Below are 15,979 nucleotides of genomic sequence, written 5' to 3'. Positions count from 1 at the left end.
TTGACACTTCAAGGCAATATGCACTGAGGCTGGTGAACATGATCTGGAAGTTCACTGCCGAGTAGTGAATTGCTCCTGGGAGAGGCCAACAGCCAACTGCACCAAACAATTGTTGAAGTAGTTACTGCTACCATGGCTGAGAATGCTGGACACAATGTGTTATCTTGAAGCAGTCTATAAGCTGTGTCACCACAGCTGACCATTCCATACTTCACTATAATTTTGGGCAGTAGTAGAGCAACCTCTAGTGTGGTTGCAGGCTGTCATGCTTGCAGACAGTTATCACTTTGAGCAACATTTGTAACCAAGAATGTAAGCATGGTATGCAATTAAGAAATATTACCCTCTCATGTGGAAATTAAAATGTATCTCTTTGAACAGTTTATTCATTATTGTTCTTCCTCAAATCCTTACAAATGTTTCCACAAAGTTTCATTGTCTATGATCACTGGTTTTTCATGGGAGGGCCCTCTCAAGTAGCAAAAATTTATAATAATCACCCTGTACTTACCATTAGCATTCTCTTGAGTTATTTAAAAACTATGATAAGTTGTTGGCTTGTTCCACTTATAATAAATGTATTCTCTCACTGTAATATGGAATGTGTCAGTTTACACTCTTAGTGCTCTTTGTCAGCAAACAATATGACATTTTGACTATTTACACAGCAGTCTTTTGCATTGATCTTTGCTAGCAGTAACACTTTCTTACATATGAGATGTGATTTATATTTAACTACACACACACACACACACACACACACACACACACACTTAATGATTGTGGCTGAATATCTCAGCCATTACTGTGCCCAGCTGTGGATGACTGATGATCAGTCTTAAGAATTTCTCTACCTATTAATGTAATGATGAATGTTCATGTTGTTTTTGAATTGCTATTGGTCACCGAAAACAAATTACATACAAACATGTTGCAAACAGTGAGGCTGTTGACATTACATCTCGATGTTTAAGGAGCTGTCTTCACAAGATTCTACAGTGGACATAACGTATTATCTTTATTACATACTTCTGTGTAACAAACATTTTCTGCCTCTAAGAAAACAAAGAATATGATGCCATAACAAATTAGCAGACAAAAGCAGAAAAAGTAAGTCAGCTTGTTGACATTTTCATCTACAAAGTCTGTTGTTAACCATAATGCAAAAGATGTAGAATTAGATGCTCAGATCTTTAAAAATGAATTCCAACACATGTTCTTATTAATAGGCAATTGTGTATTACATTTTTACTTACAATAAAGTCCAAATCACACCATAATACAAATATGGTAACCGGTTTCAATGGCTTTATCTTTAGACAGTCCTCCTTTTTAATAAAAACCGTACTCGATGCTTTCACAAAGCTGTGCCCGACACGATATGGACTGAGGCTACTCTCACAGTGGCACTGATAATGGTCATCAGATGCCGTCACAAGAGGTTGCCTGATAACATTGCCGACAGCTTTGTCATAGTGCATCCCATATCTGTTAGTTTTAAGCAGTGTCAAAGAGGTTAGGTTAGGTTAGAAACAACTCTATGTATGAAGTAGTTTAGACTTTAACCTCCTAGGGTGGGATGGATACACGACACCTCTATGCTTCGACAGAAGTGTTGCATCACAGCTTTTGTTATTAAAAAGATGCTGAATGCAAGTGAATGAGCTATATTTGTCCCCAAAAGAACATGACACGTACCATACACTCTTTCCTCATTTACTGGGATAACCAGACAGTTTTAAGAACAAATGAGGTGAAAGAAGAGATGTTATATTACACATACATATTTGAGATGGTTCGCGATGAAATTGAAAAGCAAGATTACAAACACACTCCACAACTTCAAATAAATGCAGCAAAACAGACAAGTCAACTAACCTTCAAAGACTGTCATTCAGCATAAGCCTAAAGGGCAAACAAATTATAGAATGAGATATTCTGAACACACAGTACTGAAAAGGGGAAAAAAGATACATTTGCAAACCTCCTAATATAACAGAAACTCTACCCTACTGGCATAAAAACACCAGTTGGTGGTGGTGGTGGTAGTGGTGGTGGTAGTGGTAGCAATTTGTAGACAGCTAATGTCCACTTACCACAACCCAAAAAGATCCACTAAAGTAACTTTGTACACCATGCTTCTCACGGTAAAATATTAATTTTTGTAGGTTACAATTGCCATCTAAAATTTCTGATGAAGGTTGTGCCTACTTGTGGTTTCCATTAACAGCGCGATTTCAGTCCAAAGAGTCCAATCTATATCTCTATTATGCTGCTTTTCATCCTCAGGATTCCACTGCTTCTCTTTTGAATTAAACTTCTCTGTTTCTCACAGTCCATATTTTATCTGTGGGAATGTCAGTTGATTCTACAAAAGAAAACAAACTCCTTTGAATTTCACCAATTGTATTCCAAAGTCTGTACATTTGAATGGTGAGGTCTGCTGCATTTTGACCGCACATGTACTGTCATATTGATTTGAAACCCTTGGTCCTCTTCAGTGATGTCTGTCGTCTTCAAAATTTACTGAAGTTGGTGACACTGTGACTGCAATCTTAAGCTGTGTATAAGTTGACTCAGCATCGTCAATACTGAGGTAAGATTTCTCACACACAGACGGTTGATCAAACTCATTTTTAAAATTTATTCCAATGTACTGTAAGCAAATTAAACTGATTGTTGGCCGCAGCAACACTGTTCAGCAACATAGCTTTTTTTGCCCACACTATGCTTCAATGCTTACAAAATCTTCACCCCCTCGATGCTTCCCTATTGCACCACCTCTATGCGTGGAAGTGCCTTCCCACATGACACAGCTGTAACATCCTATTAAGCAATGCATGAATGAGCATCATTCAAAATTTTGTTGTTATTGACATGCTGACACCTGTTTTCTGGGTTCTGTCAGGCAGTGTGATGACTGTAGATCAGCAAGACAGGTTTGCTGGTTACAAGTCATCAACAGGCAGATTTCATAGAGACTATTTGGTCACAGTAAACTGTGGCATTGCAAGCTGGAACAAACTTAATAGGTTGGACAGTTTTTTGATGTAGCACTGAGGGTGTTCATCTAGTTGCAGGGCAAGGATTCTGGACTAGAGGATAGAAATTTAAGACCGCAGAGCTGGTGTGTATTACAAACAGACAAGAGATGTACTTTGACGGTGTCATTTGTTGGACTAGGCAAGTAAAGGTCCAGGACTTCTGAAACCCAGACATAATTGTGGAAGAAAGGTTTGCAATCAGAAAGGGGATTTTGAGGGTGACAATGTGGTGGAGAAATCCTGTAGGTTAGACACTAATATATAGCAATGAGTATTCATGCTGTGGCCAGAAATAAGACTACAGGAAGATATCATTCCTTATAAATCTGTCAAATGCACAACTCACAAACCTGATTTTTTTTTTCCCTACTGAGCCTGATATGATGGCAAGACTATCCCAAGACACTAATGGGTCAAACACATAAGAAGTATTCAGCTTGCATTTCTGGAACACAATGACTTAAGAAAGACAAACATTGTTTTATTTACATAAATGTAATATACTCTGTTTTAGTATAACTATTTTGGAACTGGCACATGAAAACTTTTTTGTATGTTCATAAGGGGTGGTATGAAATTCTGTACAATATATTCCTGTTACACATTTATCGGTCTGTTGTGTATCAGTTTCATTACATTTATCTTTTGTTTTTCATTACCTTTATGCAATTTGCAATCCAGGTCTGTATCTTCACATTTTATGATCTCTGTAATATGTGCATTGTGCACTTCCACAGGTCTTTGCAGAAGTTGCAATAGAAAAATGGCATTTTCACTTCCATGTATATTCCGAGCCTTTGTATTTTATTACCTTAGATCTCTAAGCAATCTTTTCCACACAAGAGAGTATTATCTTCTTCTTCTTCCATTCATTCATAACAACTCATTGCAGCTTACTTAACATCTCTGTAAAAATTATATCAACCAAACACAACTCCAGAAATCATATAGCTGCTCTTTTCTTCAAGTCGGTCTTACACAGATTTCAAACACTGACAGCTAAAAATGTGCATTTACTGACAAGAGTAGCCAGAAACAAGGATGTGCTGTTTGTTAATTTTGTATTTTTATTACAGTCACACAAAGGTGTAAGAAGACACAATGATTTGTTAATTAACATGCATCCAATTTGATATTTGAGGTTAATGACACTTAAGGGAAATGATCAGAGCATAATTTAAGTGCAAAAAAGTGACAAAATATTAATATACTGATTATTTCTAATTAAATATTCAAGTACAAATTTCATATAAACAGAGATATGATATGTAATTCTATACACTGATTATTTTTATGCAGTCATACATAAGGCTCAGATTTAATTTAAAGTAAATTCAAGGAATGTGGTGGTAACAACAAATAAAATTCCAATTTCAGTTCAGCTCTTACTTTCCCATAAACACTATCTCCCAAGTTCCACAACCACAATGAAGCTCATTTTCTTTATTAGCAATACCTTAAATGCTTCAGCAATGAATTTACCTCTGCTGGATCACAGCAATTTCCCCACTCCTTAAATGCTTTTTCTGCTGCTACTGTGTCTCCTCGAGCTAGCTGAACAAGTACAAGTGCAACAGCAAGCCTTCCAATTGCTGGAATGTTGTCCGACTGCTGGTGCAAGCCGATTTCTCGGCGAATAGCATCTGCTGCCTGATCAAACCTTTAATCATGAAACAACAACTGAAGTTATTTAAGAAACAATATATGATAGTTCTTAACTACAGTTTTCTCATTTTATTATTAAGCACAAAATTAAAAAATGAAACCTGCACAATGCAGAACTATGAATTACAAACTACTTCTATGGTGAAAGACTGTCAGTGATGTCATAGGAGACTAACTCATTTTATGTGGATGTTTACAGAGCAATCTCACACACAAAACTCATACTGGCAACTAAAGCACACTCTTTATCTCGTATTTGTTTTTTGAAAGCTACATGTCAGTGAGTTGTGGAATATTGCAGGACACTGAAGTACATGTACAAAATCTTTGTTATTGAATTATTATGTAAGAGGATTTATTACACAGTAAGTCTTGTTTCATATGTTCTATTATTTGTTTGAGATATTCCATATGGGCTCCATGCTGTTCCAGGAGCATTAAAGCTTTACTTGATGTCATGACATGCAAAGTAATCTAAAGTCTTCTACACAAAAGATTATAACAATAATGTGTATACTGATGTATTGAAACATTTTTTCTCGAAGTTTGGAATTTGTTCAAACGAATTGTAGCTAGACTATTAACCTCTGATCGCATTTTGTAATTAAAGACACAACAAAAGTCCTCCTATAAATAAGAGTTAATGAGTCCTAGCTTTGGCAGAAGTTGAGCTCTCCTACAGACATAAGAATTATCAATCTTCTCAGATCTGAAGAGCAGCTACAAGGTAATTTATAAATTAACTGAACTATTGCATGTGGCGGCCCTAGTGTGAGACAAACTGGAGGATGATTAAGCTATACTGGTACATAAAACTGAAAATCAAATAGCAAGATTCAGCATCAATAAGGAAGAATTTGGAATGAAAGGAACAGTACTGTTATAACAAGCACCCATTAACTGGGTAAGACTGAAATACCTGAGGTATGCATTGTTCTTTCCAGAAATAATTATCTTAAAGGGTAACTGGCAAAACTGACATTACTATCTACTGTCGAAGACAAAAGACTGCACAATGCTGTAATACCACAAAGCAGAGCAGACAAAGCCACAAAAAGTGAAATACAACAGATCTGAATAATACATGCTTTCACGCTGACTTTTTCATATACTGGAATGAATAATGAATGAATAAATAAATTCATTAATAAAGCTGCTTATAGCAACATGATTGGAATTCAGTTACTAAGCAGTTAAATGATCACGGATATACAAGAATACACTGTACAACCAGTGATAATTTATCAAATGTGAAGACAGGATTTGAACTGCAACAAGTAATACATTTTTGGAGTGGTTATATTGATAATTTCAAACAAGTTACCAAGCAACAATGAAGAATTTCTGATACATCTACCAAGATACAGACAACCAAAACATATGCAACAAACAGCCCTATGTCTCGTTCAGAGTATAGAAGGTTGGCAGCTGTCTGCGAGGTTGCAGTTTGATGAACCACGATGAGACAGAATGCAGCATCAGTACCAACAACAGCAGACAACGCTGACAGCAAGCAGCTTTGCAGTCATTCAACATGAGAAGCAAAATGTTTTACCTCAGTGAGTTCAGATTTTTTCTTCTTCAGTGCAGTCTGGTGATCACATGAATGCAAAGATTAAAGTGAAGTATAGCTGAGTAAGATCAGGTCACTGTGACATTTAAATGTTCTTTTATTACAGCGAATGCTGTCACATATAGTAAATTACAACTACACCATTACAACAAATACAACTAAATCCATGCCACTATTATGACAACTGACATTGAATACAGTTCACTGCAGCTACACTACTATGATATGTAGATATAAATTTTAGTTTGGGAATAATAAGTGGCTAGCAGAGACCACAGCATGACCATGGAAGAGTTAATGCAGTCAGTTTTACAGCAGTTGGCTCACTTACACAATGCAATTATGCATATGTACAACAAGTTCATGCAAGTTGAAAACAGAGTGACAAATTGAGACTAGACTCATGAATTTAGAAACATTGCTTAATGAATTCACTATCCAACTTAATGACAAAATAGATACATTGGAAACAAGATTGTACATGGGCCTGTCATGTTTCCAAAATAGATATGTGATTAGAGATATCGGAAACTAAACAAGATGGTACCTTAGAGTACATACATTTTATCAAGACAGAAAGTTGCAAATTAGTACAGAAAAATGAGATGTTAGGAAAAGAATCAACAGATATGAGAGCAGTGTTGCTAACTTACACTAACAAAAAAATCGATGTTTTCTCAGTAATAATTAATGAACTGGAACCAAGATTACAAAAAACTTGAATTTACTAAATATGTACATTGTACAGGAGTACATACAAAAACTACAGAATTCGTAGACAACAAATCTACATCTACAATGACAACATGTGCATTGTCAGGAACACCAACAGTGCACAGTAGCATTAGTTTTAGTGCAAATACAAAAGCACTTGTGATGAAGCAAGCTGGAATCTCCAATCTGCATTTCCATAAAAGAGAAAGGTTGGCCCTCAGTCTTAAGGAATAATAGCAACACGTCTAATTTTGTGCTTGGTTTTGTGTATGTAATTAATTTCCTAATTTATTTTGACTATTCCTACTCAATATCTTTTGCTATAGGGTGAAATCAGTAAATGTTTCGTGACTTAAATGCTATTGTTGGCTTATAAACAAATATAAATTCTGTACTAATTACAAACATTTGGAAAAAGAACTATTAAGATTCTTAAAGCATTTATTTGTCTCTACTTGAAAACATATTAGCAAAGCCAGCCCTTAATTAATTTCAAAATAATTACCAGGTTTGTCAAAAGTATTGTTTGTATAACTATAGCTGTTAATTTCATTATTTAAACAAATGATTCGCCTAACTTTTGTGATAGAATGAACTGTTAAATAGGAGGAATTTTTCTATGTATTCAGAAAAATTGAATGAGTTACGTTTTAATTCTAATTTCTTTAATTTAAGCATCAAACAATGTCTAGTTTTAGTGCCTATTATAGTGAGGATATATAAAGGACCGATTTTTGGTCCCAAGGCAGTCAATCCATGGCCAATTTTCAGACGGGAATTGTGTATTGGTTAAATTAACAACAATGCATCAACTTAAAAATGGAATAAGTGTAACACAAATAGGCCGTGTGTTAGGACAATTAATGACAATGTCTGTTCAATTTATTTGGGAAATGGTGTCACATGTACCGTGTTATTCTGCAAAAACTGTGAAATGTGTAGTTAGCTTTTTACTGCTCATAGACGTTCAACAGCAAACTATTGTAGCAGTATGCTGCTGTTGTCTGCACCCTTTTAATGAGGTTGTGAACAGTGAAAGTAAAGAACTGTGAAACACAATTGTGCATATGTCGGCTTCATCATTTACAGTAGTCAGTGTTGAACTTCCAAACCCATTTTTCAGCCAGTATAACAATGCAGTATATCGACACCGAGGACTACCAAGGAAGAAATAAAGCAGGCGAACGTCACTCATTAACACAAAATAACACCGAGCTTACAGGAGACAATGAAAGAATTAAGAAAAGAGAAGACCCATAATTAAACAACAGGATAGTACCTAATAACTGCAATGACTTTATCACAACACTAACCAAAGGAATAAATCAGAAATTCCCCAAATTTTCACCTTCAGGCGACATTCCACCTATTATTATTTCTCAAGTCATTTAAAAGGCACATTGCACAATAACTGGTTACATTCTAATAAGATGCAACTGGCTATAAACAATCAATGCTGCACAGTTGGGTTTATTACAGCTAGAATAATTCACAACTTACATTGCTTTTGAAATTGCGTTTAAGAGAACATTTAGTGGAAGTTATCATTAGCCAATTATCATGGTATGTAAGGGACAAATTGTTAGGAAAGGACTGGGAAAAAGTGAACAACTTATTGGAATATCTGGAACAGGTGGACACAGTGGAAAGGCAAGCAGAAAGACGGCACACAGGCAACACTACCAATAACAATGACCAACAGAGTAATGTTAAGAAAGGATCTCGCCCTACTAGAGAGGATGCTACAAATGCTGGAAACAGGGTACACAATGAACATTATTATAATCATTCACAGAATAGATACAGAAATGGGAACAGTAACAGAAATTATCACAACACATTTAACAGTACTGTTAACAAATCTCTTCTAGTTTAATTAGCAATGATTACAACCACAGTTTAAAAGCTCTCTTACTGCATAAAGATAACACACAAACAGAAGAATATATGAAACCAAAACTGACATGCATTGCAAGTAACTTAACTGTGGTAGTTGTTTTTGATTTTGGTTGTGACATAAGGAGATCCCTACAGCAAAATAATTCACTGGATATCATTTGCTCAGTTGCCTGGCACAGGAATAAGATAAAAGGAGTCACAGGTGCAATAGGTAAATCAGTGCATGCAGAATTGTTCATTAAATTTACATTAAAGACACACATTTCAAAAAATAATGTTTGTAGTGGAAGGTTTAAGTGTATCTATGATTTTAGGCATAGTTTGGTTGTTGTATCATTTAACTTCCAAGACGGAAAAGCAACATTCACATATGGACAACAAGAGTACTTTGCTGGTGTACATTTGTGCAAAGCAACCCAGCCAGAGTAGGTTACACTTTAATGAAAGAAGCAATGCTCGAATAGAATGACAGGCACAAATTAGGTGCAGACATGGTACAAGAGAATGAAACAGACATAACTGATAACATTAACAGATCAAAGAACCTAGGCATTAATGAAAAGGAGAAGATGATTTCCTTATTATGTAGATATGTAAAAGTATTTTCAACATGCCCAGACATTATTAAAGACTTTGTTTGTGGATTGAAAATTAAACCACACAATCCATTTCATGTCAGACTCTACACCGCATCAGTATCAATGAAGCCATTAGCACAAAAATAAATCACAATAATGTTACAATGGAATATTATAGAAACATCCAATAGCTGTTATAATAACCCATTAGTAGTTGTTAGAAAACTGGAAGGCAATGTACATATAGTGCTGGATGCATTAACTGCAAACAGGATACAAGAGCCAAAGAGGGATAGGCCCCCTGTTATAGAAGAATTGCACATGAAATTTGAAGGGGTGCATTATATCAGCACAATGGATCTGAAGAAGGTTAATGGCAGATTGCCCTAATGAAAATTCACACGAGTATATGGCATTCTTGTTTGAAGGAAGGTCATATCAATGCCAAGTGCTACCATTCAGCCTAAACATATCAGTCTTTGTTTTCTTAAGAATGTTGGATAAAACAGTAGGCAAAAAGCTTAGAAGTAAAGTGTTGCTATACACTGACAATACAGCAGTAATATCCACAATGTGGGAGAAGACCTGCAAACATTGGGTGAATATTTCATCAGATTATGTTCACAAAACGTCATCATTAAATTGTCAAAATCACAATTTGGGAGAAATAAGGTTAAGTACTTTGGACATTTAGCCTGGTCCACACAGACTGAATGCTATCATGCAGTGCACGCATCCTTCTAACAATAAACAAATTATTTTTCAGGATGGTGGGATTCTACGGGAAATTTCTTGTCAATTCAGTGTTTAATTCACCATGTTTGATGAGGTTACTAAAACAAAGCACAGTATGGAGCTGGGATATAAACTTTCATGAAGAATTTTCAAAACTAAAAAGAAGCACTGGCAGCATGCCAACTAATGGTTCACCTGAATTTTGCTATTCCTTTCCATGTGGCAGTGGGTGCATTGAATTATGAGTGAGGCTGATACATATTCCAGAAGTATGTGATGATCACACATCAGAGAAAAAGCCAATAGCTTTCTCTAGCGGAATGCACATGCAACATGAACAAAATTGGAGCATTACGGAAAAGATTTGTTGATTAGTTAGTTTAATGATAAAAGGAACCCAACTACGATGTTATCAGTCCCTCCTACGAACAGACAAGTCTTGTACACCAAGGAAGGGCCTAATGTGCAAAACTGAAGGAAAGGAAACCCCAAGATTTACTGAAGGTCAGCAAAGCCTAGAAAAAGAAACAATGAAGCAAAGGGAGGAAAGGAAGAAAGGTGGGCTAGGTGCCCCATACAGTGAGCACCCAGAAGCTCCCAAAGGCAGAAAGTGCAACAGAGGACATACCCCACGCCACATACCAGAGGTACCCCACCCAACAATTCCCAGCACAGAATAGCAACACGGACAGGGCAAGAGAAACACATGAAGAACACTGAGTCAACAAGGAGGAAGAAGAGCAAACGAGTGGGAAGGGCAAGGGTTGAGGTGCATCACACACCAAGCCCAGAGAGCTGCTGCCCATTCAGTGCAGAGGAGGCAACAGGGCACCCAGTCAACCCCTTAATTGGCCGACAAAGCTAAAGCGCCCTCTATTTTTTTCATCAGTATTTCAGTCTTGTGACTGGTTTGCTGCAGCCCGCCACGAATTCCTCTCCTGTGCTATCCTCTTCATCTCGGAGTAGCACTTGCAACCTACGTCTCCATTATTCACTGGATGTATTCCAATCTTTGTCTTCCTCTACAGTTTTTGCCCTCCACAGCTCCCTCTAGTACCATGGAAGTCATTCCCTCATGTCTTAACAGATGTCCTATTATCGTGCCGCTTCTCCTTATCAGTGTTTTCCACATACTCCTTTCCTCCCTAATTCTGCGCATAACCTCTTCATTCCTTACCTTATCAGTCCATCTAATTTTAAACATTGTCTGTAGCACCACATCTATAATGCTTAAATTCCCTTCTGTTCTGGTTTTCCCACAGTCCATGTTTCACTGCCATATAATGCTGTATTCCAGATGCACATTTTCACAAATTTCTTCCTCAAATTAATGCTGATATTTGATATTAGAAGACTTCTCTTAGGCAGGAATGCCCTTTTTGCCAATTCTGGTCTGCTTTTGATGTCATCCTCGCTCTGTCCATCAATGGTTACTTTACTACCTACGTAGCAGAATTCCTTAACTTCATCTACTTTGTGATCATCAATCCTGATGTTAAGTTTCTCACTGTTCTCATTTCTACTACTTCTCATTACCTTCATCTTTCTTCAGTTTACTCTCAATCCATATTCCGTACTCATCAGACTGTTCATTCCATTCAGCAGATCATTCAATTCTTCTTCACTTTCACTCAGCATAGCAATGTCATCAGCAAATCTTATCACTGACATCCTTTCACCTTGAATTTTAATTCCATTCCTGAACCTTTCTTTTATTTCCATCATTGCTTCCTTGATGTACAGATTGAATAGGAGGGGCGAAAGACTACATCCTTGTCTTACCCCCTTTTTAATACGAGCACTTCACTTCATTCTTGGTTGTCCACTCTTATTATTCCCTCTTGGCTGTTGTACAGATTGTATATGACCTGTCTCTCCCTATAGCTTACTACTTTTTGCAGAATTTCGAACATCTTGCACCATTTTACACTGTCAAATGCTTTTTCCAGGTTGACAAATCCTATGAACATGTCTTAATTTTTCTTTAGTCTTGCTTCCATTATTAACCGCAATGTCAGTATTGCCTCTCTTGTGCCTTTACCTTTCCTAAAGCCAAACTGATCATCATCTAGCACATCCTAAATTTTCTTTTCCATTCTTTGGTATATTAGTCTTATCAGCAACTTGGATGGGTGAGCTGTTAAGTTGATTGTGCGGTAGTTCTCCCACCTGTCAGCTCTTGCCATCTTTGGAATTGTGTGGGTGATACTTTTCCAAAAGTTGGACAGTATGTCGCCAGAGTCATACATTCTGCACACCAACATGAATAGTCGTTTTGTTGCCACTTCCCCCAATGATTTTCAAAATTGTGATGGAATGTTATCTATCCCTACTGCTTTATTTGATCTTAAGCCCTCGAAAGCTCTGTTACATTCTGATTCTAGTACTGGATCCCCTATCTCTTCTAAATCGACTCCTGTTTCTTCTTCTATCACATCGGACAAGTCTTCCCCCTCACAGAGACTTTCAATGTATTCTTTCCACCTATCAGCTCTCTCCTCTGCATTTAACACTGGAATTCCCATTGCACTCTTAATGTTACCACACTTGCTTTTAATGTCACCGAAAGTTGTTTTGACTTTCCTGTATCCTGAGACTGTCCTCCTGACAATCATTTCTTTTTCGATGTCTTCACATTTTTCCTGCACCCATTTCGTCTTAGTTTCCTTGCCCTTCCCATTTATTTCATTCCTGAGCGACTTGTATTTCTCTATTCCTGAGTTTCCCGGAACATTTTTGTACTTCCTCCTTTCATCAATCAATTGAAGTATTTCACGTGTTACCCATGGTTTCTTCACAGTTATCTTCTTTATACCTATGTTTTCCTTCCCAACTTCTGTGATGGCCCTTTTCAGAGATGTCCATTCCTCTTCAACTGTACTGCCTACTGAGCTATTCCTTATTGCTGTATCTATAGCCCCAGAGAATTTCAACCGTATCTCGACATTCCTTTGTACTTCCATAACCCACTTCTTTGTGTATTGATTCTTCCTGCCTAATGTCTTAAACTTCAGCCTACTCTTCATCACTACTATATTGTGATTTGAGTCCATGTCTGCTCTTGGGTACGCCTTACAATCCAGTCTCTAATTTCGGAATCTCTGTCTGACCGTGATTTAATCTAACTGAAATCTTCCCGTATCACTTGGCCTTTTCCAAGAATACCTCCTCCTCTTGTGATTCTTGAACAGAGTATTTGCTATTACTAGCTGAAATTTGAAACAGAACTCAATTAGCCTTTCTCCTCTCTCATTCCTTGTCCCAAGCTCATATTCTCCTGTAACCTTTTCTTCTACTCCTTCCCCTACAACTGCATTCCAGTCTCCCATGACTATTAGATTTCCATCTCCCTTTACATACTGTATTACCCTTTCAATATCCTCATACACTTCCTCTATCTGTTCACCTTCAGCTTGCAATGTCGGCATGTATACCTGAACTATCAGTGTCAGTGTTGGTTTATTGTCGATTCTGATAAGAACAACCCTATTGCTGAATGTTCACAGTAACACTCTCTGCCGTACCTTCCTGTTCATAAAGAATCCTACTCACATTATTCCATTTTCTACTGCTGTTGATATTACCCTAAACTCATCTGACCAGAGTTCCTTGTCTTCTTTCCACTTCACTTCACTGAGCCCAACTACATCTAGATTGAACCTTTGCATTTCCCTTTTCAGATTTTCCAGTTTCCTTACCATGTTCAAGCTTCTAACATTCCATGCCCTGACTTGTAGAATGTTATTCTTCCATTGAGTATTCAATCTCTTTCTCATGGCTAACCTCCCCTTGGCAGTGCCCTCTCGGAGATCTGAATGGGGGACTATTCCGGAATCTTTTGCAAAAGAAACGAACATCAAGACACTTCTTCAATTACAGGCCACATGTGCTGTGAATACACATTACATGTCTTTAATGCAGTGGTTTCCATTGCCTTCTGCATCCTCATGCCATTGATCATTGCTGATTCTTCCATCCTTAGGGACAGTTTCCTACCCCAAGTACAAGAGAGTGCCCTGAACCTCTGTCCGCTCCTCTGCCCTCTTTGACAAGACTGTTGGCAGAAAGATGGGCGACTTCTTATGCCGGATGTCTTCGGTCGCCAATGCTGATTATTAATCAAAATTTAAGCAGCAGCAGGATTCAAACCTGGGACCAAAGACGTTTTGATTATGATTCAAAGACACTACGCCTACACTACGGGTGGAAACCCTCCCTTAAAGAGAATGACAAAAACCCGCTTCACAAATAAGCATAAAACCAAGTCAGCCACTGAGGCATCATCCGCTAACACCATGGGTAACGAGACAGGAAGATTAAGTGTATGCTGTAGGGCTGCTAGGTTATGACAGTCCAGCAAAATGTGGACCACTGTCAAATGGGCACCACAATGACAGATCCTCATGATAGAGGGAATGACCATGAGTCAGCTAAGTATGGACAATGCAGAGCTGACAAAAGATGCAATCCTTGCAAGAGGCCAGGATGGTGGGCCTCCACAGATTCGTGGCCTTCTTTATCGGTCATAGTTTGTTTGGCAAAGTCAGAGTATACCATTCCATATTCCACACCCTTGCAACATGATGGCATACTATTGATCAAAGGTCCAATTCTGGAATACCAATCTTAAAAGGTAGCTTGTCAGTAGCCAATTTTGTCAGCCTTTAAGTTGTGTGATACAGGATCCATACAAAGCCCATGAGCATCCACACTGTTCGGGGCAAAAAGTGAATCCTGGATAGTCAGGACCAAGGTACAGCAAGGGTAGCACTGGTCAAGAGCTTGTAAACTGGTCTAAGAGTCACTACAGATGAAGCACTCACTGGTGTATGGACGGATATCCTTGAGAGCGTGAGAAATGACTAACAACTCTGCATTGAAAACAGTGCAGCCATCGAGCAAGTAGCAGAGTTCATTACATTCTACACGAACATAAGCAAAGCCAGTGTGACCGGCAACCACCGCGCCAATAATACGGACTACTTCTGAAGCCCGAAATGCACTGAGAATGAAGATGAATTGGTGGGGGAGGGCTTCAGGATGAGCTGAATGTTTTGGACCTTGTGATAGATCACAACAGTGTTGTGGATGAGGGATGCATCACGGACGTAAATGAGCAGGCCTGGAGAAGAGGTGGTGGAAGGGACAGCTTGTGTTCAGAAAAAAAAGAGGGACTGGATGCGGATGGCAATCATAACCCCAGACCTCGGCCGCCACTGCAGGAGGTATCTGGAAAGAGGAGATGGTAGTTGGGTGATCTGGGGCACAACGGGTGCACAATGCAAAAGCAACCAACTGTTAGATTATGCTCAGTGTGTTGCTCTCTGCAGTCTGTGTTCCGCAATGCCCATTGTGGATGAACAAAAATAAGTGCAAAAATCATAAGCATACAAAGAGGGAGTGAGCCACAGATGCCCCACTTGTATAAGGTGGCAAGGATTTGGTGGCATCATGTAGTGTCATAAGCTTTATGTAGATCAAAGAAATCTGCAACAAGGTGTTGATGTCAGACAAACACCATTCAGATAACAGACTCAGTGAAAACCACCTTGGTTGAAGCCAAGAAATCCCTAAAATCAAGGCTCCAACCAGCGATTGACTCAACATACATTCAAGTAACTTGCAGTGGACACTGGTTAAAGTGACAGACAATAGTTGTCCATCTAAGGCGGTGATTTACCTAATTTCAAAATTGGTATAATGGCACTTCCTCATCATTGTGAAGGGAATTCCCGATCACTCCAGAGGTAGTTAAAAAGGGCACGTACAAG

General features: G+C 38.1%; 1 protein-coding gene across 1 annotated transcript in view; it reads right to left on the bottom strand.

Annotated features, from left to right (window-relative positions):
- Positions 1-15,979, bottom strand: part of LOC126481212 (gamma-soluble NSF attachment protein-like) — a 132,669-nt gene that overhangs the window by 77,905 nt on the left and 38,785 nt on the right. The window contains exon 7 of the mRNA XM_050104813.1: positions 4,527-4,704. Within this exon, the coding sequence (XP_049960770.1) occupies positions 4,527-4,704 (178 nt within the window). The remainder of the gene's footprint in view (positions 1-4,526; positions 4,705-15,979) is intronic.

The sequence above is a fragment of the Schistocerca serialis genome, chromosome 5, assembly GCF_023864345.2.
Source record: "Schistocerca serialis cubense isolate TAMUIC-IGC-003099 chromosome 5, iqSchSeri2.2, whole genome shotgun sequence".
Classification (NCBI taxonomy): Eukaryota; Metazoa; Arthropoda; class Insecta; order Orthoptera; family Acrididae; genus Schistocerca; species Schistocerca serialis.
The sequence above is the reverse complement of the archived record's forward strand: the minus strand, read 5'-3'. Positions and strand labels throughout refer to the sequence as shown.